Raw genomic sequence first — 21,581 nt, forward strand, 5'->3', positions numbered from 1 at the left:
ATTCACGTGTAAGTTTAATGACACAGCCATGGGTTTTTCTTGCACAATTCATTGTATATTTTCATGTAGGTTTTCAATCTATTACACTTTTGACCATATTCTTGTAGGGTTGAATGTAGGGTTGATACTTTGCACACCCTTACTACTCAGATTTACTCCTTTTCAAAACGGTTAATTGTTTCTCATTATCGAAATTTATACCAAAACAGATGGACATGGGATCTCTCGTTAAACTACACGGAAACGTCAAAAGTGAAAATCCTTTATACGCTTCATTGAGAGTTAGACAAGGTGAAGCGAGTTCAACGGATCTTTATAACAGATCGACATTTCTATTCAGTACTTAAAGGGAGCAGGTGTTTTGGATCAATTTTTAGAATATTCAATTGATCGATACGGAAAAAAGGAATAGGGTTATCTAATTTTTTTATCTTCAACTAGTTTAGTATAGTAAAATTTTAGTAAACGGTAGCCTAAGTGCTTCAAAATGACTATTACACTCATGACTATGTACTACCTAAATCTTGAATCATAATGGTTAAGAACTGCTTAAAATGTTTATTTCTTCAATAAAATACAGTTTGTTCTAAACAAATCATAGGCACAAATGGGTTTATAAATCCTTAATTTAGTTGTCTGGCTATCTCGCAGCAGCTAAGGAGTGCTAAAAATGTTTATTTCTACCAAAAAATATAGTTTATTCCAAACAAATGGTACGCAGAAATGGGTATATAGATCCTTAATTTAGAGATATGACTATCTCACAAGGACTAAAAACTGCTAAAAGTGTTTATTTTTAACATAAAATACAGTTTATTCTAAACAAATCATACGCACAAATGGGTGTGTAGATCCTTAATTTAGAGTTCTGGCTATCACGTAAGGGCTAAGGGCTACTAAAAATGTTTATTTCTACCAAAAAATAAAGTTATTTCTTAACAGAGCAATCTGTGTCCTTCAAATTTACTTTTACATACGAGACAATCTGATGTCCAGATCATTTATAATAATGGACAAACTATAGACACAAAAATTATAACGAAAAGGTATATTTCAAATATAAATAACCTTCTTAATAATTTAATACCGATAATAGTGGGGTTTTTTTTCAGCATTGTTTAAGAATGATTAAAAGAGGTTGAGAAAGACAAAAAACATATAAACACATATATTTAGACATGCAAACGATAAGGACAGGTACTGGGACATGCAAACACCCGCCCAGAAACAAAGGCAAAGAGAGTGAGAGAGACAAACACACATACAAACACATAAATTCAAACATGCAAACCTCTAACATTTTTTCTAGAATGTTAGGCTTTGGAAAAGTCATTCTATTCCCAAACACTGTTTTAAGTACAAGAACAGTAATATAAATCAAGTACTTGGATTATAGCCAATTCTATAAGTAACCCTTGATCCACTTGTCAAATTTTTAGCTCACATTCTCAAAATTCAAAGATTTAATTTTAGATTCATATGTCAATAAAAGACTAGCTTCTACAGTAAAGTAAAGTTGAACTCCAATCCCTTGTGTTTAGAAATACTCCCTTAGAAATGAAAACAATTTAGCCTTTCTTAATCCCCTCTCTAATGAAGTTTTTCCCTCTGGAGAAAAAAGAGATTTATTTCCAACTTTGAACTTATTCCAGACTGAGGAGATGTCAAATACTGAGGCGAGATATCAGTTCAATGGAAAATATCAGCTGACAGTTATAAACCCCTTTACATTCAACGAGAGGAGCAGTATTGACGTAGACGTTTGCACACCAAACCCTGAAAAGGAAACTTATATCTTATTTGGAACTCAAAGAGAAGATTTACAAGGGGACTTCATTCTTCTAAAAATCAGAAACAGGTATGCAAAGATAAAATATTCGAAAATTTAGGACCCATTCTTTCGGATTGTATGGCAATTTGGAAGATCTTTGAGGACTGTTTTAAACAGAACTTATTGCCCCCCTAACCCCCTGGATACGGCATTGCTTGTGATAAATTTCACAGGAGCACGCTAATTTCCATGAGAAGGATTTTGTTTACACAGATTTAGCTTCTAGGGGGGAGGGGGTCGGAAACAGTCGGAAATTCTTTCTTGAATTCATTGTTTTACCCAGTATGAGATAAAAAAGGTAATAAAAAAAAGCAATTAAGAAAGACACTAAAATTGCGCTCGATATACTACTACTGCTACTACTAACAACTCAGTAGAGCACCAAGCCGCCTGAGGCCAACTCACCTACGCACTTTCCTCCTCCATCCCATTTAGAGCTTATTACAATTATCTAGAATGAATTATTGAATATGCACAATCAAAATGCTTATTATATTTAGACTATACAAAAGAAACTTTTTTACTCGCACCTCCCCTCCCCCCCCCTAACCGTAACCTTTCTGTAGTCCACTTCGTCGTCGGTACTTTACTGAAAACCAAATATTTTCTAAAAGTTTTCTTTATAATTATGAAATTGAAAAATAAAAACACTCTGTTCAAAATATGCAAATTTAGGCTACTATATCCCCCTGTGTAAACTTTCAAAATGCTATTGCGTTATTAGGGTCTTATTGAAAACTATGTTTATTTTGAAAAGTGTTCTTTAATTTTTCGATAAATCAACGAAAAATAAAAATAAAATCATATGATAATAAAGATGACTGAAAAGAACTAATCAAAAAAAGCTGAGATATATATTCAAAACAAGTGAATATATATTGTTATGAATTCCTGAAAACCTCTGCGATATAAGATTTTATTCAGTGGTGTAATTTTTCGATGCAACAATTTGTTTTATTTTTTTTTCAATAAATAAAATAATTCTTAGAAGCATAAAGGGCTATTAAGGAGAAAATGGCTTTTAATGCAAATAGGCTTGCAGAAGGACTTTTAAATCCAAAAGAAACATGTCAGAAATTCTTCAATTTCGAGAGTGCTTCAATATTTTTTTTTAAATTACGGTTTTAAACTCAGAGGAAATGGAAATGAACATGCATTATTCCAAGATTTATACTATATTTCATGATTATTATAGTTAAAAAAAACTTTCCATGAGGTCATTAATTATATGGAAGCGTAGGCGTTAAGTCAACAAGAAAGAAAGTTCATTTAAAGTCTCCGTTGAGTGTGGGTGATTGAAGCTCCAGGGAATCAGTGTTGCCAACGCGGAACAATTGTACTATTTTTGGTACAATGTAGAGGTCCTGGTAAAGTCCGGTACACTTGGAATTTTTGGGTACAATGCATATCTTCAGGTATGTTTTGGTTATTATTTGCTCGTTTTTGACTCGGATGGTTGCTCAAGTTTTAGTTTATCGAAAATGTTCATCAATTTACGGCGGAGATTTGACCTGCTGTTCAGATTGGAATTTTATTCGGAAAACTGTTACAGTTCATTTCAAAACGTTGGTAACGCTGCCCACAATCCCTACCTCTAATAAGAGAATTTGATAGAAATACAGGAAAACCTTAAATTCTATTTTAGAGATTTCAAAGTATTGTATTTCGTTAAACAAAGATTAAATAATTAATATTTATATAATAGCTAATTATTTAATCAATCTTCAATCAAAGAGGAACAATTAGGTTATATCCCACCTTTTTGAAACCACGGTTACTAATGCTTCAGGTTTACTAATACGACAGACGTTCTTATTAATAATTAAATAAAAAAAAACAAGTTTTTTAACTGAATGCAAGGAGTAAAAAAAACAAGTTTTTTTAAATGAAAGTAAGGAGCGACATTAAAACTTAAAACGAACAGAAATTATTCCGTAGATGAAAGGGGCTGTCCTCTCCTCAACACCTAGCTCTTTACGCTAAAGTCTTTTATTGTTTTAAAAAAAAGTTGTGAGAAAGAGTCTAACTTTAAGGGGGTGTTTCCCCCTTTTTTGGAAACCAGGCAAATTTTTTCAGGCTCGAAACTTTTGATGGGTTAGACTAAATTTGATGCAACTCATATATTTGAAATCAGCATAAAAATCCGATTCTTTTGATGTATCTACAGGTATCAAAATTCCGTTTTTTAGACTTTCGGTTACTATTGAGCCGGGTCGCTCCTTACTTACAGTTCGTTACAACGAACTGTTTGACAATAATTGAAAATCGATTTAGATAATTCATTAATTTCTGTGGTGTCAATTGGGGCGAGGGATTTCCCTCTCCCCTAGATTTTGAAAAACACCTTTTTTGGGGATATTTTCATTGAATATTGCTCTTTTTGGTATTTTTATTAAATATTTATAGAAAAAAACAAATTTGCCTCACCCTAGATTTTGAAAAATGCCCCCCCCCTAAAAGAATTGTGAACTGGCGTCACTGATTAATTTTTCAAAGATACATGGTAAAGAGTAAAAGAGAGATTATTCTCCTTATTTTTCCGGTTGGAAAACGGACCTTGAATCTCATTTCCACGTTTTTTTTATGCACTCTCGTAAAGCAATCATTTTATTCCATATTCGTGGAGGGAATGAGATCCCTCCTTTTAAAACTGTGTCCTTTTTTCAAAGTCCAGAGGGATTGGAGATCAAACAGCTGCGTGGGGTGATATTTTCCGGGGGGCTACGGGTTTTTTTTCCGTTGGGAGGGGAATGTTTGCCGCGGGGGTATTTTCCAGGGGGATAAATGCCGGTCACTTAAAAAGGACAAGAAAGATAAAAAGAAAAACGCTAATATCTTTAGACGCGTAAAACGAGGCATGTTCTATGCCAATAAAATATAGAAAAGAACAGAAACGTCTAAGAGTGAGAAAAAAGGGAATGCAACTAATCAAGCCAAGAAGAGAAGGTGAAATTTTTTTTTTAACTAGTTCTGGGCTAATTATTCTTTGGAATCAAACAAAGAGAATTTCTTGTCAGGACAAAGTCAAGAAAGTTAGATGTTAAGCAGGGAACTTTAACCAAATGAATCTGTCTCGCATAATCAATGTGTGTTATTCAAATCCTTATCAGGTTTTATGTAGCCTATTTATGTAGCCTATGTACTGTGTATGCTACATGTTCGTAGCCTTAAACATTTACGAGTTATTTATGACATTAATTAAGATTACTTTTTTCTAGAAAAAACAACAACGATATAAGAAATAAATTTATTTTCTTATTTTCAATGTACAATTCTTGTTCAATTTGGAGCTTTCATTTTTGCGGAAATTATTTCTAATGAGCAGCTCCAAGCTTGACAAAAGCTTAATGTCTCAAATAATGTAGAGACAGATATTGTCTTACTTTAAATTTTCTCCATATTTGATATATTAGGTTTTATCTGCTTCTGGGAATATACACCACGCAATCCCATGACAACCATTTGTATTATGAAGCCATCAAACCAGCCTAAATAAAATTAGCGGGGTTTGATTAAGCTTATTAATGCAGACGTAAGTTCTAAAAGTACCATGGACAATAAAAGTCAAGGCTGGTTGTTTTATTTGGTTAAGTAGAAACTTACGCAGCTAGATACATCTTAAAAAAAATAGGGAAAATTGAGAATCCAATTTTAAGGAAAAAGATTTTCCTATGCAGTTAGACAATTTTTGGCAAAAGTGGGTGCAAAGCTGAAAAAGGGGGAAATTTAGTAAAAAAAAAAAGCTAAAAATACCCCAAATAGCTCAAGAAGGTGTAGCTTCCCTTTGAAGGTGTAGTTGTATTTAGAAATCAGCGGATAGATAATCTGTCAATCATTAGATGAGGCAGCCTAAAAATAGATTGAGAATCAAATAGGGAAAATTGAGAATCCAATTTTAAGGAAAAAGATTTTCCTGTGCAGTTACACAATTTTTGGCAAAAGTGGGTGCAAAGCTGAAAAAAAAGGTACAAATTTAGTAAAAAAAGAAGCTAAAAATACCTTAAATAGCTCAAGAAGGTGTAGCTTTCCTTTGAAGGTGTAGTTGTATTTATAAATCAACAGACAGATAGTCTGTCAATCATTACATGAGGCAACCTAAAAATAGATTTATGCTGTCCTAAAAACTTTAAAAAGTATTAAAACACTAATATAAAAATCCTGGAGAATCCCAGTACTCAGGTACAAATAGACCTAAGATGGGTGTTAAGAATAAATTACATTTTCATTTTGATGTCCTTGGTACTTTACTGAAAAAAAAAATGCAAATGAATGTGCATTGTCAGTTTAAAATACATAGGCTGATATTTATTTTTTTGAATGTTAATAATTTTTGATTTATTAAATTTATAAAAGTGAAAACATCAAATTTTTTCCAGTAAAGTGCAAATTATGTTATGGCCTTAGGAAGGCATAGGGGATTTTGAGCCCTACTCGTGTTAATTTCTGCTCATTTTGAGTTTGACTCGGGTATTTATTGTACTTTCTATTCGTTTTGGGTTACATTTATTTATCGATGCTGATTTGTGGTAGTTTTATGCTTGGTAGATTATTTGATTATATTTTTTCTCGTTTTGGGTTTAATGGATTTTGTACTTTTCTTTGATAGCTTATTTTGTGGAAAAACTTTTTTTTCAATTAATTTCTGTTCGTTGTATATTGTCATAGTCTTTTTCAGGAAATAAATAATAGTTTAAATCTTTTCGGTTTTTCTTTAAGAATTTATAGTTTTGCCTGCTATTTGTATGCTGGACAAAATTTGTCAACAATTTTTAACAACATACACCCTTTTAAAAATCTGGACACAAATAGTAGTGTTTAATTTAGTTATTTACCTCCTCTAGTTGACCTAAAAAATTAAAATTGATACAATTTGAAAAAAATATATCTATGCTCTTTGACAACTTGGATTTACTTACACTCTTTTGATTTACTCAAATTTTAAGAGCAGGCGAAGAAAAAGAAGTAGCTCCGAAAGTTCGAACATAATACCCTCAGGAGTTATTGGGATACTGCTAAGATGTCTTATTGGCAACCAGCATACACGCAGTGCTTTTTTATTTAATCTTAACCCCTTCCGTCACGAATTATTTTCCTAGGTGAAAAAAATTATTCCCTGATTTAAACCTACTATTTAGAGCATAAGTAAGCCATTACCGAAGTGATTTGCTCAAATTCATTTATTAGGATGACGAAAATAGATGTCCAGTTAATTGGACAACGTGACCACTTTACTTTACATGAAAATCCTTGAAACAATTTCTTTCGCCCCGAAAGCAGAGCTCGACATTGCATTTTTGACATCTAGTTGTGGTTTTTAGCTTGCAGCCGTCCATCTTGCATCTCTGGGCGTGCTTGTCCCCTGTCTTTACAGGCCAGTGATGATATCCATCATATCGCACATCAGACACAGGCTTGCAGCTGATCTTCCGCTTCCTCCCTACCGTTGTTTGCTCTTCTGTTTCCACGTTTGATTCTCTTGGTCGACCAACTGATCGAAGTGTTGACGTGTGTGCTTGTATTAGGGCACAGGCGACCTCCTTCCGGAAAGCAACAAGATCCAGCTTGTCTCTTCTACCCAGAGATAAGGATTGGCAGTCTCTGATGTATTCCATCCATGAATTTGTGACTGCTAGATCAATCATGTGAAAAATCAATCGCAGTGGCCACTTTCGAGATCGGATGAAGGTATGATACAAACTCATCAGGTGGTCGACTTTATCCACCCCACCCATACTGGTATTATATATTCTAATAACTTCTGGTTGTGGAACTTGTATGTATCTACTTTCGGCTTTCGACCACCGTCGTGCATGTCCTATTTCACCGATCCCAACCAAGTTTGAGGCCATAGAAACGATGTTGTTGTCAAGCCATCGGACTATAACCAGCTCGTCTGCACCTAGTACAATTTCTTCCATTGCTCCTCGACCTTCTTTTTCATCTCTTTTTCTGGCTTGACGGGGCACCGAGCCATTCGATTGGCGCGAACAGTACCAGTTCCATACCATCCTTCCTGTCTCAGAGCTTGGAGCAAGGGGATTGACGTAAAGAAATTGTCGGTGTAGAGCTTGGTCCCTTTTGGAATCTTTCTTCCTGTCATAAGCTTCATGACAATGCCACCCCCAACCCCCAATGCCTTGTATTCTTCAGGAATGATTGTCGTCTTTCCCTGATACACGTCAAAGTTTAGGACCAAGCCATCAGAATTGCAGAGTAAATACAGCTTGATCCCCCATGGACAGGGCTTTCCTCTAATGTACTGTTTAATCTCAAGCTGACCTGTAAATGGGCACATTTGCTCATCTATAGAAACATTTTCATGGGAAAGCAGCTGCTGGCATCGTGCTAGCACCCTATCTATAACTGGCTGAACTTTCCAGAGACGGTTGTTCGGATCTTTGGCAGTTTTGTTGTCAACCAAGTGAAAGCAGGCTCTCAGCCTCATAAAACGGTTTAGACCCATGGCATCCGCAATGAGGGAAACCCTAGTTGCCGGGCTCCAATACCATCGGTACCTTGGAAATTTCATGCAGCCCATCACCAAGTGAATGCCAACGAACTTGCGCATTTCTATAGGATTGGTTACAATGGGATTATTTACATTCTGCTGAATACTGTATCTATTTGTTTCGATGGCAGCCAAATCGAAGAAATCGCTATCAATGTACTTACAGAAGTATTGAAAGGGTGTTGATAGTTGTTCGTTGGCAGCTGTTGCAGTATCAGACCAAGCTGGAATGATCGGGATAAACCGTTTTCTTTTCCATATCACTCGCTGTTGAGTAACGGTCTTAGGCCCAGCCTGGGATATGAGTGGCATATCATCGGGGTCGCTTGAATCAGAAGACACTTCATAAGGATCGAGTGTCTTTAGTGGTGTTAGTTTTGTTCCATTTGTTTCTGATAAGTATTCTTCATCGTCATCTTCAGATACTTCCATATCTGACAAGTCACTGCCAATTGCATCGAAGAAATCAAGTAGTTTATCTGGCTGGATGCGCATGGTATTTCGTCTTGATGAACCTACAAAAAGGAGAGTTTGGATGCGGCGCTGGAGAGAGAGAGAGAGATATTTATTTCAAAAAATCGCTATCACAAGCCCACAAAGGGCCGAATTCGGACTTTGGAGTCAACAACAAATAAATGGTTACACTGAAAATGCAAAGAACAACAACGAAATAGAGAAAACCATAATGACAATCATTTAAAAGTCAATAGTTAAAACTTTAAAAAGTCAATTAAAAAATTAAAAAAAAGCAAAAATTTGTCAAACTAAACTTAGAGCCAGACATAAATGCATTAAAAACTGGTCAAACTAAACTTAGCACAAAACATAAATGCATTTAAATTAAAAGGGATACTAAGAAAGTGTCAGCAATTAAACTACAGTAAATCAATAAAAGAGTTAAAGACAATAAAAGCTGGTCAAGAAAGGGGGGGGCAAGCAAAAGAGCGCAAGAACCGGGGCAGGACCATCAGCTAATAAACAACAAAAGAGGGCAAAAAAGAAACTATTGAGGCATTTTATTCATTTTCTCTGTAATGAAGGGGATAAAAGTTCTTTCGTATCTGGACGTAACGCAGCGAATGGGGGACAAAGCAGGGATGGGCTCAGAAACAGCTCGAGGCGGCCGTAATCTGGATGGGGAGTGACGTTTGGGGAAAATACTTGCCGTCCGAGGGTTTGTTATGGCATTTTTGCCATAACAAACGTGCTCTTCCGTGCGCTGGAAGAGCACGTGTCACGTTGTCCACTTAACTGGACAAGGGGAATAAATGACAAGCAGCAATGACATCTGTTCAATTTTCCGATAAAAATATTCGTTTTTCAAGATAGTAGAAGGCATCCAAACTACCATAAAACCAAGCCATGCGTCATTTATTTCTCTAAACCTAGTCGCGCAGTCCAGATAATTGGACAGAACTTCAGCATAGCCTCAAGCACATACTTCAAGTGATTTCGGCCATAAAAAAATACCTGTCTATTTCTAATGATCCATATTTTGACACAATAATTTTTTTCGATCATTTTATGTCTTTTTGAAGCAGAGAAAAAAATTATTTTACCTGGTTTTTCCCAATCCATTGTTTCCAATAAAGTCGATGTTCACGTGCTGTCAGGGTGAGAATTAGCGATAAACTGAGGCGATTACACCCCTGAGGCTGTAGCCAGCGAACAGGAGAATATATTAGTGCGATCATATTTACGAAATTCCTAATAGTTAGGAAAAGAAGAGCATTTTTAATTTTGTCCAACTAACTGGTCACGGTGACGGAAGGGGTTAAGGCAATATTTAGTTTTTTAACATAAAGGGCAAATTGCAGAATTGTAGGGGGTTGACCTACGAATTAGCCCTAGAGATACAGTTACAAGACCGTTCATCTGTGCTGAACAAAATGGATATCTTAACTTTTGAGTGGAAGAGTTTGGAGAATTATAAGCTAAAGAGGAGGGCTGATTGCTCTCGAATCACTTTTGACTCTTTAAAAGGGTACTAGATCTTCTAATTTGCAATCAAATTAGCTCCTTTAAAATATCAATGATATTACTTGCTATGGTAGAGCAGCGGTGCCTATGATATTGCTTATACGTACTTTTAATACTTCCAACCGCATAGTTTTTTTGGTTAATTGAACCTCCCCCTAAACGTTTCAACTTAATGCCCTTACTTGGGCACCCATAAGGGGGGAAGGGGGTGCGCTGACGCCCCCTGGCTGAATGACTCTGCCTTATATTTTTATTTATTTAAAACAAATTCCACAAAATAAATTTTTCAAAGAATAGGTAAAGAGCCCCATTAAGCCAAAAATTGGCAGAAATAAAGTCAAGTAATCTTCCAAGCGTCAAACTAACGCAGATCACTATCAACAAATAAATGAAACTCAAAACGAACAGAAATTAGAATAAATAGTCGAGTCAAACTGAAAAGGAGCAACAATTAACATTACTACGAGGGTGCTGACAACCCCCGTGCTTTCTCAAGACCCGAACATAATTTAGGCTTTACTAAAAAAAAAAAAAAAAAAAAAATGACCGGGGATTGTCAGTTTAATATACCTATACTGATATTTATTTCTTAAAGTCTTAAATATTTTGTATTTTTTAAGTAAAGAAAGTTAAAAAATTTAAACGCATTTTGTTTTCACTAAAGCGCAAATAATGTTCCGTCTTGAAAAGGCATGGGGTTATCAGCCATACTAATGTTAATCTTTGCTCGTTTCGAGTTTGACTTTGCTATCTATTCTAATTTCTGTTCCTTTTGAGTTTCATTTGTTTATTGGTAGTGACTTGTGGTAGTTTTACACTTGGACGATTACTTGACTTCACTTCTGCTGGTTTTTGGCTTAATGGAGCTCTTTACTTTTCTTTGAAAAACTTGTTTTAAAAGTTTTTTTTTAATTAATTTCTGTTCGTTTTTTATTAACATGGTCATTTTCATGATAAAAATAATATTTTATATCTTTTCTGTTTTTTTTATTTTTTTAGCGTGGTGCTGTATGACTTTGCTTGTATGCCTTTTTGAAAACCTGAATGCATACAGTTTTTTCGTTTAATTGGAACTCCCCCTAAATGATTCTTAAAAATTTCGTCTTAATACTCTTAGCGTTGTTAGTTACAGTAACTGTAGTGGTAGTATTGAAAGTATATACGTAGTGCTTTCTGGCTAGTTCAAAATCCCCCACAACTTACTCTTAAAGGTCTAACTTAATATTATAAGTTTTTCTTGAGAAATAGCTTTGTCACCTTTTTTAAAGTCCACATGCTTATAGTTTGATTTGATTTAGTTCAACGTCCGCCTAAATATTTCTTATATTTGCTTATTGAAGACATTGTTATATTCTCTTTGGACTATTGGTTACAAAATGGCTGTCTCACAATTTTAATCGAATGCGTTTGGGGAAAAGAGGATATCAGGGGGAGGGGGGCTATTTTCTCTCCATCACGCTTGACTCTTAAAATAGAACTAGAATTATACATTTCCAATCAAATGAGCCTCCTCTAAAGTTCAAAAGACCACCCCTCCATAAAAACCTCACATGCCCCCGGGGCATAACTTACAACCCTTACCCTCATACTCTGGGGGGGTTGTGTCAGCCCCAAAAGCCTTTTTACGAGATCTTTGAACCATTTTTGAACAAGAAGCTATCTCAAAATTTCAATCGAATGCATTAGGGACAATATGACGGGAGGGGTGTACAGCTACCCTCCAATGAATTTGACTCTTAAATATGGCACTTAAGCTTTCAATTTCCAATCCAATAATCTCCTTCCGAAGTTTATACGACCATCGTTTTTATAAGGACCTCATATGCCTCCGGGGCATAACATACAACCTTTACCCTGATGACTATGGGGGGGGGCCTCATCCTCAAAGACATAATATCTCGATTTTTAAGCTACATCAAACAAAGTAAAGTGTTTGCGTAAATGATAGGCGCGGGGGAATGATTGCCCTCCAATCAATTTTGACTATTAAAGAGGGCACTATCACTTTCAATTTCCAACCAAATGAGCCCTTTCCGAAGTTTCTACGACAACAATTGGCCATTTCAAAATTTCTATCAGGTGTGTTTCGGGAAAATACAACGCGTGTGTTTGGGGGGGGGGGGTATATTTCGCCTCTTATCACTTTGACTCTTAAAAAGAGTGCTATAACTTCTGATTAACAATCCAATGAGACCTCTCCGAAGTATATAAGACCACTATTTCAATAAAAGTCTTATATTCCCCCAGGGCGTAGCTTGCAACCCTTGCCCTGAGGGCTATGGGGGGTCATCCTCAAAGACATAATTTCTGGACCTTTCAACTAAACTGAACAAAATGGCTATCTCAAACATTCTGATTGGATGTGTTTGGGGAAATGATTGGTGTAGGGGGGGGGTTGGCCTCCAATCACTTTTGACTTTTAAAAAGGACAGTAGAACTTTTGATTACCAATCAATGAGCCCCCTCCGAGGTGGAAAGGTCCAAAGTGGGAGGGGAGTGGCCTATGATCGATGTGTGTTGAGACCTCTGTTATCATAGGGTCTTTCAACTAACGGGTCAAAAAGTGACCTTTTGGGATTCTTACACATTACATGCAAGTTCCTTGCCCTGTTTTTATTATGTGTACCAGTTCCTTTGTTTTCTTTTATGTGTTTTATTGGCTTTTTTTATCCATTTGATAATTTTATTAGTTATATTGGTTCTTCATTCTTATGACATGTTATGACTTTTCTCACTTTTCTGACTCTCTTTTAGCCTATATATATATATATATATATATATATATATATATATATATATATATATATATATATATATATATATATATATATATATATATATATATATTTACCAGTTTTATCAGATGATGCCTTGATATAATCTATTCAACGAATGATTTTTCATTCTATTTTATTACATATTAATGTATTCTTTAGCCAGTTTTAAATGAATTTTTGTTTTGAATCATTTTATGTTTTTTCTGTATACTTTTTTACCTTCTTTTTCATTTCTTGGTTTGTTTTATTTTATTTTGCTGTTACCGTTGTTCTTTGTCTTCATTGTTGTGTTTTATTCTTGCTTTTGACTCTGAAATGCAAATTCTAACCATCTGGGCTCGTTATGCACGATTTTTTAAATAAATTTCTTCTTATCTTATCTAGTTAAAACAGTTCACAAAAACATATCCATTACAACATTGTGGCAAAAGTGGATCAACTATCGTTGGCCCAGTGTAAAACAAAGAAAAAAATAAAAAAAATGGGTGAAACCAATTAAGAAAAACAGAAAAATAGGATGAAAATAATAGAAGAAAAAAGACTATATTTTTAATAACACACACAAAAAAAAACACTGGAAGATTGCTTCCTTTGACAAAAAGCTTAAACTTAATTTTTGTCACAATTAGTTTCAGAGAAACTGTTCAAACACAAGGTCAACTGAAACAGGATAAAAAGTATTTCGTATAATGCCTTGAGAATCCAAGATCTTGTTTATGCACAGTTGTTGTAAACAATAACATTTTTGGTTCACTGCTTTACAATTTAATCGATGAATTAATTACCCTTAATCTCCATTTGAAGCCTTCATAAATACTTCCAGTATAGCATTACAAATTTTTGACAGAATGAGTGCTGGGTGGAGAAAGGGAGTGGTAGGGGGCTGACAAAGTCTTGCCACACAGATAAAGAATAAAATAAAATACCCCTAACAAAAATTCTATAAAAGCTAATGTTTAATTTCATATTATTTTACATTGAAAAGTGTCAAGCTTGTCGTTCGTCACAATTGTTATCAAAGATTACACTTTTACGTGAAACCCTGCAAGGGCGGATCCAGGATTTTTTTCGGGGGGGGGGGTTACTAATTTTTGACTTTTTCGGGGGGGGGGTTACTAATTTTGACTCAGTTTTCGACTAATTTTACTGATTTTTACCTAGGGTTTACTAATTTTCGACTTATTTTCTACTCGGTCAAAAATTTCGGGGGGGGGGGGGTTCAAACCGGGTAACCCCCCCCCCTGGATACGGCCTTGAAACCCTGTATCCACAGCTGTGAAGCACTGTAAATGAAAAGAGAAAATGGCTCATTGCAGGCCGTCTTTTTTCTCTATTTATTTTCAAGTGACAGCTAATAAAATCTTTTTTCCAGGCATGCCGAGTTTTTATTTGACCTTGGAAACGGTCCTGTGACACTAACTTCTTTTGGATCGTTAAATTCTAACCAATGGCACAGTATATCAGCTCGGAGGTATCGCCAAGATGCAATCATTCGAACTGATAACAACGATGAGGCTGTTGGTAGAACATCTGGGAAACTAAGATCCCTTGACTTAGGGCTAGATGTTTACATTGGAGGACTACCAGGTCATCTAAGGTAAGAATAATTTTCCTTTTTAAATGAAATTTATTCTAAATTTGATAAAGCTAAGAGGATGAGGTCTAAAATCGGTACGATTCTTCAAAATCAAGCATACCTTGCAACAGTTTTATGATTGTTAGTTATTTTAGTATGCAAAACCAAAACACGTCAAAACTTGTCCAAACATAATACAGACTTCCTTTGTGATTGGATTTAAACACATTTGGGTATCAGTCCTACTGAGCCGACTGGTGCCAACAAAACGGATAAAATGAACCAAATCGTTTATTTACAGCACCAATGCGTCAACATAGATGAAAGTGAATATTTTCGGTGCATTCAAGAACTATCTTGTGGTAAATGTCTAAAATGTATTTAATGTAGCATCAAATAATAGTTAACGACACTTTTATTTTAAACAACAATCTAGGTTCAAAGTTTCATCCTTTTATATACATGGCCAATACCCTCGGGTAGTATCCAGTATATAAAGATTTATTTGTAAGTTTTCTGGCAGGGAAACAATCTTCAATTTTAGGAATTATTTCATTTTGTTTTAGATATTACAATATTCGCCGCAACTCTTCCATTTTTTTGCCAGCCAAATTTTGTTAAAGTCGGACGTCAATTTCTTCTAGAAATTACACTGATTGTTTTTTGTTTTTCTTTTGGGGCGGGGGGGGGGTCTGTTGATACACGGTAGGAGATCATTATTACACCGATGGAGTTTACCACTAACTGAAACTTATACTTATATAGAAAAAGCATAAGATTTATTTTTATTGACAGGGATCGATCACCAAATTTTATTCACACAAGACATAGTGCTTTCCCCATAGTTAATGGTAAGAATGTGTAAACATTGAACATTTCCAAAAAAGCACTGAATGCGGGTATGAAGGGGGGCCTTCCTAAAGATAGAAAAACAAAAGGATAAGTTTGGTCTCTAACGGTATCAACCTACCTTGTATGTTAATTTGATTTTCATTTTATGGTAGTGTAGATAAGGTAATAAGAGAAGAATAAAATAAATGTCAGGAAAGCTATAGGCTGTATGAACAATATTTATCTTACGTGGAATTATCACAAAAAGTTTATCCCGTCACTTTTATCTGGGCTTCCAGAAAAAATCAAAAGTAATAAGTACATTTTATGAAGAAAATACTGCACTGTTAAAAGCAATTTTTTTCTAAACTCTGTTCAGCTAAAATTTAACAAGGGAGGGTTTTTAACTAGAGGTATTGGTATTTGTTGCACTCCTGGGAGGACTCCTCACCGTGCACGTCTCCTCAATTCTAACAGAGCCTTTCAGGGTGTAAGATCTTCCTCTTCAGTGTTCAACCGTCTGGCTAACGTTCTGCTATGGGCCGGAGTCAAATAATTAAAATTGCCATCTGGCCTTTGTCACTATGGTTAAAATGCGTCTTGAAGACAAATGAGTCAATGGGTCTTGAAAACTTTGAAGACTCTAAATAAAACACTTTTAATTTGAATATAGTCTGTTCTAAGCCTGAATATACTGATCGTCAGGTGGCTGACTGGGTGGCATAGATCAGGTGGCCTAGCCACCATAATCATACAATTCAAGAATCTGGTTCTGAGACCTCCAGAAGAAACCTTCTTTTTCTTTCTCTTTTAATGACTTCTCATAATTACAAGAAATCTTTCACCGAATACTGACATACTAAATTCCCCCAATAGCAAGTGCCTCATTTTGTCAGCTTATCTGCCCGCTCATTTCCCCTAATCCTAATATCCGCTGGTACCCATATTGCTACAATCTCATACTTAGCTATTATTAGTTTTAGCAGCATCTTTTCTAAAAGCAGCACTGGTACTCTCACTGGCCTATGTTTAACTTAAATTAATGGTTCGTTTACACATTGCGGAAATCCATGGGGAAATCCGTCTGTTTCTGTTCGAACTATGGCTAAAACAAAGCTGCGTTTTAAGGCAAAGATTTCAAATTATTGCAACAGCGTGACCTATGTTCTTACCCTCTTCTGAAATCTGTTGAGTAATAGAGAGCAAAATGTCACCATTTTTTTTGTTTTCTTAGAGCCTGGGTGCGCAGGGTCATAGAAGTTGGGGTAGCCTTGAACCAAAGTTATAAGATCGTGTAGTTTTTTGAAATCAATGCTCACGGTTTTATTCATTAAAAAGCCTTGCCAAGATTCCGTCCTGGTTTGACCAAAACGTTGCGGAAAGCAAGAGATTTTTTCTAGCACGAAAACGGACGGAATTTCCGCACAGATTGCTAAATCCGCATGAATTTGCCGCAAAGTGTAAACGAACCATAAGGATCGTTTGAGAAAACAAAGTCTAGTCAAATACAGCCCAGAAGGACGGAGATTTAAAAAATAAAAAGGAATATGCTAGAAATTCCTTTTGAACCTTTTTTCAAGATAATCTTAGAAATAAAACCTTGACCTTGCATTGTCGGATATCACTCTTTACGCACAATTTGGTTCGACACTATTCATAGTATGAATCACAAAGAACCGCCTGGACGTGTCCTCTCGGTGGACCAACCAATTGTTCATACAACGAAATAATAATATAGTAAACGGGTATAAGACATTGACTTACGACAAAGGTACTATTTGAAATATTATACTGATATCTCTATATTTTAAGGGCATTGCATTTGTAAGTTTGGTCGACAGAATTGGAAAAAATTCTGTATATTTAGAATAGTTCTGCTAAAGACTTTGAAAAATGGTAAAGAGAGACCACAAGCCAAGTGTTTGGCCTGCATGACACCACAAGAAAAATACTTACGATCTTTGGGGATCTCTTTGGAAGTGGCTAAGACGGAAGCATTGTGCCGGGTAGGATGAAGGGTGAATTCAGACCGGTGTTTCGGGCTTGGGTATATTAATGCTGCGACGTGTTATTGATTGTAGTAGTAGTATTGGTAGCAGCGAGCCTCTAATTTAACTACTCGTTTCAGCTGTAATTATACTCTATAATATCATTAAAAATTCTCAAATAATTTAATTGATGATAAATTAATATGGTAAATTTCTTCTTCTAACCTAAAGAAATAATTTCTCCTTCTAGCTTAGCTCAAACGACAAGAATACTGCTGGAGAAGAGATCTCAGAAATGTTACATTGTCGTTATAATAAAAAGGGGAGTGAAATTCCCTGGAAACTGTTTCCAGTGTTTTAAGAATTCTAGCCCTCTGGATAACTTTTAACTTGGTTGATAGCCAAATCTTTATTTTTTAACAAAGATTTATGATTTTTCTAAGTTTTTGTTTGTTTGTTTGTTTATCTTAGTTTGTTTGCTTGATTTTTGTTTCTATTTTTACGGCATCATATAAAATAACCGTTGGATATTTTATACTTCTTTGCGAGTAAGGACATATATCCCCTTTTGAATTTGCTATTTGCCCTGGGATTTGTTAAAAGAAAACATTTTAGCCTGGTGTTAGCATTTGGACGATTTAAACTGGTGTAAAACCTGGTGTAAACAAAACACTGCACGATACCTTTGACTAAAACTCCATATCAACCATTAATATAGAGAGGGTGTGAGAGGTAGTACTGATGCATTGCGACCAAAGTTTGCCTTTTTTTTTGAAAAGTTTGTTAGACAAACGTTGCTTTGGCTTTTCGTAGGGTTGATTTGAAAGGTTGTTAAACAAACGTTGCTTTGGCTTATTGTAGGATTGATTAGAAAAGTTGTTAGACAAACGTTGCTCTGGCTTTTCGCAGGGTTGATTTGAAAGGTTGTTAGACAAACGTTGCTTTGGATTTTCGTAGGGCTGAATTCGTAGGGTTACTTTGACATTAATCTAACTGATTAATGTCAAATCAAAATCCAGCATAACTTTCATGGGTAGGTTTGATGGTATTCTGAAGTACGACAAGATTATAATCAATTATGCTGTGCAATTTGTCACGAGAACAGAATCTGAGCGGTTGTTTATATACTAATTCAAAAATTCGACTACGGCCAGGAGATGTCTTTTTTGATAAAATTCTAATTTAGTTTGGAGTATGGCAAATTAATTTTAAAAAATGAAATTTTAAATATGTGGAGAGAGTTTTAGATTTTCGAAGAGAAAGTTCCTGCTTACCTTAGGATTAATTAAACACCGTCGTAATTTTTGCCACATTTGCCTACATTTAGCCTAATTTATTGGGACCAAAATCATACTTCCCTCACCCCCTAAAATTAATTAGAAGAAAAAGGTGATCAGTGCTACTTTCATATCTATAGTTTTTGCTACATTGTATGTATTGCAGTAGGCCTAATTTTATCTCCAGTGCTATAGGAAATGTCACTAGAGTGTAATTTAAAGTCCTAGTTTATCTTCCAGCTTTTATCAACGCGATGAAAAGCCATCAAAATGCCCATTAATTTTTTAAGTTCTATAAAAAGTTATTTTTATTTTTCTTTATAACCTCAAAAATATTCGCAAGCTATATTACAACACAAGTGCAATTTCCTAGAAGACTAGTTGGAAGTAGTGAAATATAACTACAAAAGAATGCAGACCGAAAACAAAATATTACTTAACTTAATAATTGTAGAATTCAGTTTCAAAGTGAACCAACTCAGTGATTTGACATTCTCTAAGAAGTGACAACCCAATATAGCTGAAGCTCAAAACTTCTAGCTGTGTTCATTAGCTAAGCTCTAATTTGGACATTTCTTGATTAATTTCAGTAGCTGCACAATAAAGTTCAGTTGCTGCACAAGCCGTATAACTGCAAAAAAATACAGTCCAAAAACAAAATAGTGCTTAACTTAATAATTGTGGAATTCAGTATCAAAGTGAACCAACTCAGTGATTTGACATTCTCTAAGAAGTGACAACCAATATAGCTGAAGCTAAAAATTTTCAGCTGTATTCATTAGCTAAGCTCTAATTTGAATATTTCTTGATTAATTTCAGTTGCTGCAAAATAAATTTTAGTTGCTGCACAAGCCGTACAACTACAAAAAAATCTAGACCGAAAACAAAATAGTACTTAACTTAATAATTGTAGAATTGAGTATCAAAGTGGACCAACTCAGTAATTTGACATTCTCTAAGGAGTGATAACCCAATATAGCTGAAGCTCAAAATTTTCAGCTGTATTTCAATAGCTAAGCTCTAATTTTGATATTTCTTGGTTAATTTCAGTTGCTGCACAAGAAAGTTCAATTGCTGCACAAGCCGTTAAATATAGAGGTTACACCACTTCCTTTCGTTTTGACTTAAAATAACCAATAAGTAACCAATTAAAACATCTGATTGTTTTAATTGGTTAAGTAGGAACTTCTACCCATATATGTTATCTAAAAAAAACTACGAAATTAGGATTTTAGTTTTTGATGAAAAAGACCTCCATGTGCAGTTATGCAGTTCTTGCTATTAGTGGGCACCAAATCCGAACAAAAAGAAACATGGTTGGGTAGATGAGCAGAAATTACACTAAAAACATATGGCAAAAAACAATCTGCTATAAAAAGCCCAGGAAGGTGTAGCATTCCTTTGGTGAAGGTCTTTGAGAATCAACAGATTGCTGAGGCTTGACTTTCACAGATGACATCAAATTGACAACAATTTGACAACAAGACTGACAAACAAGTCTTGTTTATTTATTTTCACACCATAATGTGGCAACACTGACAAAAATGCGAAAACCTACTGCCCTAAAAGCTTCAAAATATCGACAGAAACTAAAATACAGTTTTTAGTGTGTCATTGTTATCACATATGAGTAGATTGCATATATTGAATTCTATAGAAGCTCTACACCTTTTCAAAGAGAGTGAGTACTCCCTCACACAGTATCACGTGGAAATTGCAAAAAGCGACCAATCCTTTACCTATAAGGTGGTCAAACATGTTTTGAGAGTATGGTTGTTTGTTTTTTTTCTTTTTTTTTGGCAATTGACATTTTTCTGATAACAAGTACCATTCATTGCGATCGTAGCTCTATCGTGTGGATGGCTTTAAAATAAAATTTTTAACGAGAATTGTCTGAAAAGTGCATGGATACTATAATACGAATTATTTGATTGACATTTCCAAAAAGGGATAAGGGATTCGCGAATTGGACTGTACGAACGATCTTATTTGAATAATAGGAAAAAAACAGAGCTAGATAGTATTTGCGAATTGGATTGTATGAAGGTGGAGAAAAAAAGGATTAAACTGATTATCAGTTAAGGTAACCCCGAAGGGCTTGTTAACTCAGGTAATTTGTTATAAAATTGAAACAACATCAATCTATGAAAATGGCTAACGATGATAGAATGACATTGTGAGTTGACCTAGCTTTAACTCTGCGATGTGGTCTGTATAATACACAAGTGATGTTTGAACAGTGTTGTCAATTTGAAATAGGGTCTAACGTTTTAGTATACTAAAAAGTTGATACTAAGAGAGATGTAGATAGTAAGAAAAGAATTTTAATAATAAAATTCAGAACAAACCTTAGAAATCCTTGCAAATCAAGTAGTAAGGTGTATGTGAGTACAAACCATCAAGGATCATAAGCACCAACAACCCTAACCAGCAGAGATATCAACTCCCCAAAGGTCCCTTACCCCCAAACTTGAAGGGCACCCCCTCCCTCCAACTTTTTGCCCCCCCTCCCATTTTTTTTTTATTTTTTTTAACATGATAGCCTATATTTTTTCAACTTTTTTTTACATGTCTTCGAATGAGGTGAAACAAACTTAAATTCAGTAGTGTTTTGTCGTGGTTTACCTTGTCACAGTTACAGTCTCTTAATTTTTCAAAGTTCATTTTGAATTTCTTTCTTTGAAATGCAAGAGTTGGAATATTTCAGTAGTGTCTTATTTTGCTTTACCTTGTCATAGTTAAATTCTCTTGATTTTTCAAAGTTCGTTTTAGATTTGTTTCCTTGAAATGCAAGATTTTGAATATTTCAGTAG

At 35.0% G+C, this 21,581-nt stretch overlaps 1 protein-coding gene across 1 annotated transcript in view; it reads left to right on the forward strand.

The window, feature by feature from the left end:
* Positions 1 to 21,581, forward strand: part of LOC148940485 (uncharacterized) — a 304,533-nt gene that overhangs the window by 220,650 nt on the left and 62,302 nt on the right. Inside the window, exons 6-7 of the mRNA XM_089104864.1 lie at positions 1,653 to 1,858; positions 14,469 to 14,693. Of these exons, the coding sequence (XP_088960990.1) occupies positions 1,653 to 1,858; positions 14,469 to 14,693 (431 nt within the window). The remainder of the gene's footprint in view (positions 1 to 1,652; positions 1,859 to 14,468; positions 14,694 to 21,581) is intronic.

The sequence above is a fragment of the Artemia sp. Qi Xiang Cuo genome, chromosome 19 (assembly GCF_049724085.1).
Source record: "Artemia sp. Qi Xiang Cuo chromosome 19, ASM4972408v1, whole genome shotgun sequence".
Taxonomy (NCBI): Eukaryota; Metazoa; Arthropoda; class Branchiopoda; order Anostraca; family Artemiidae; genus Artemia; species Artemia sp. Qi Xiang Cuo.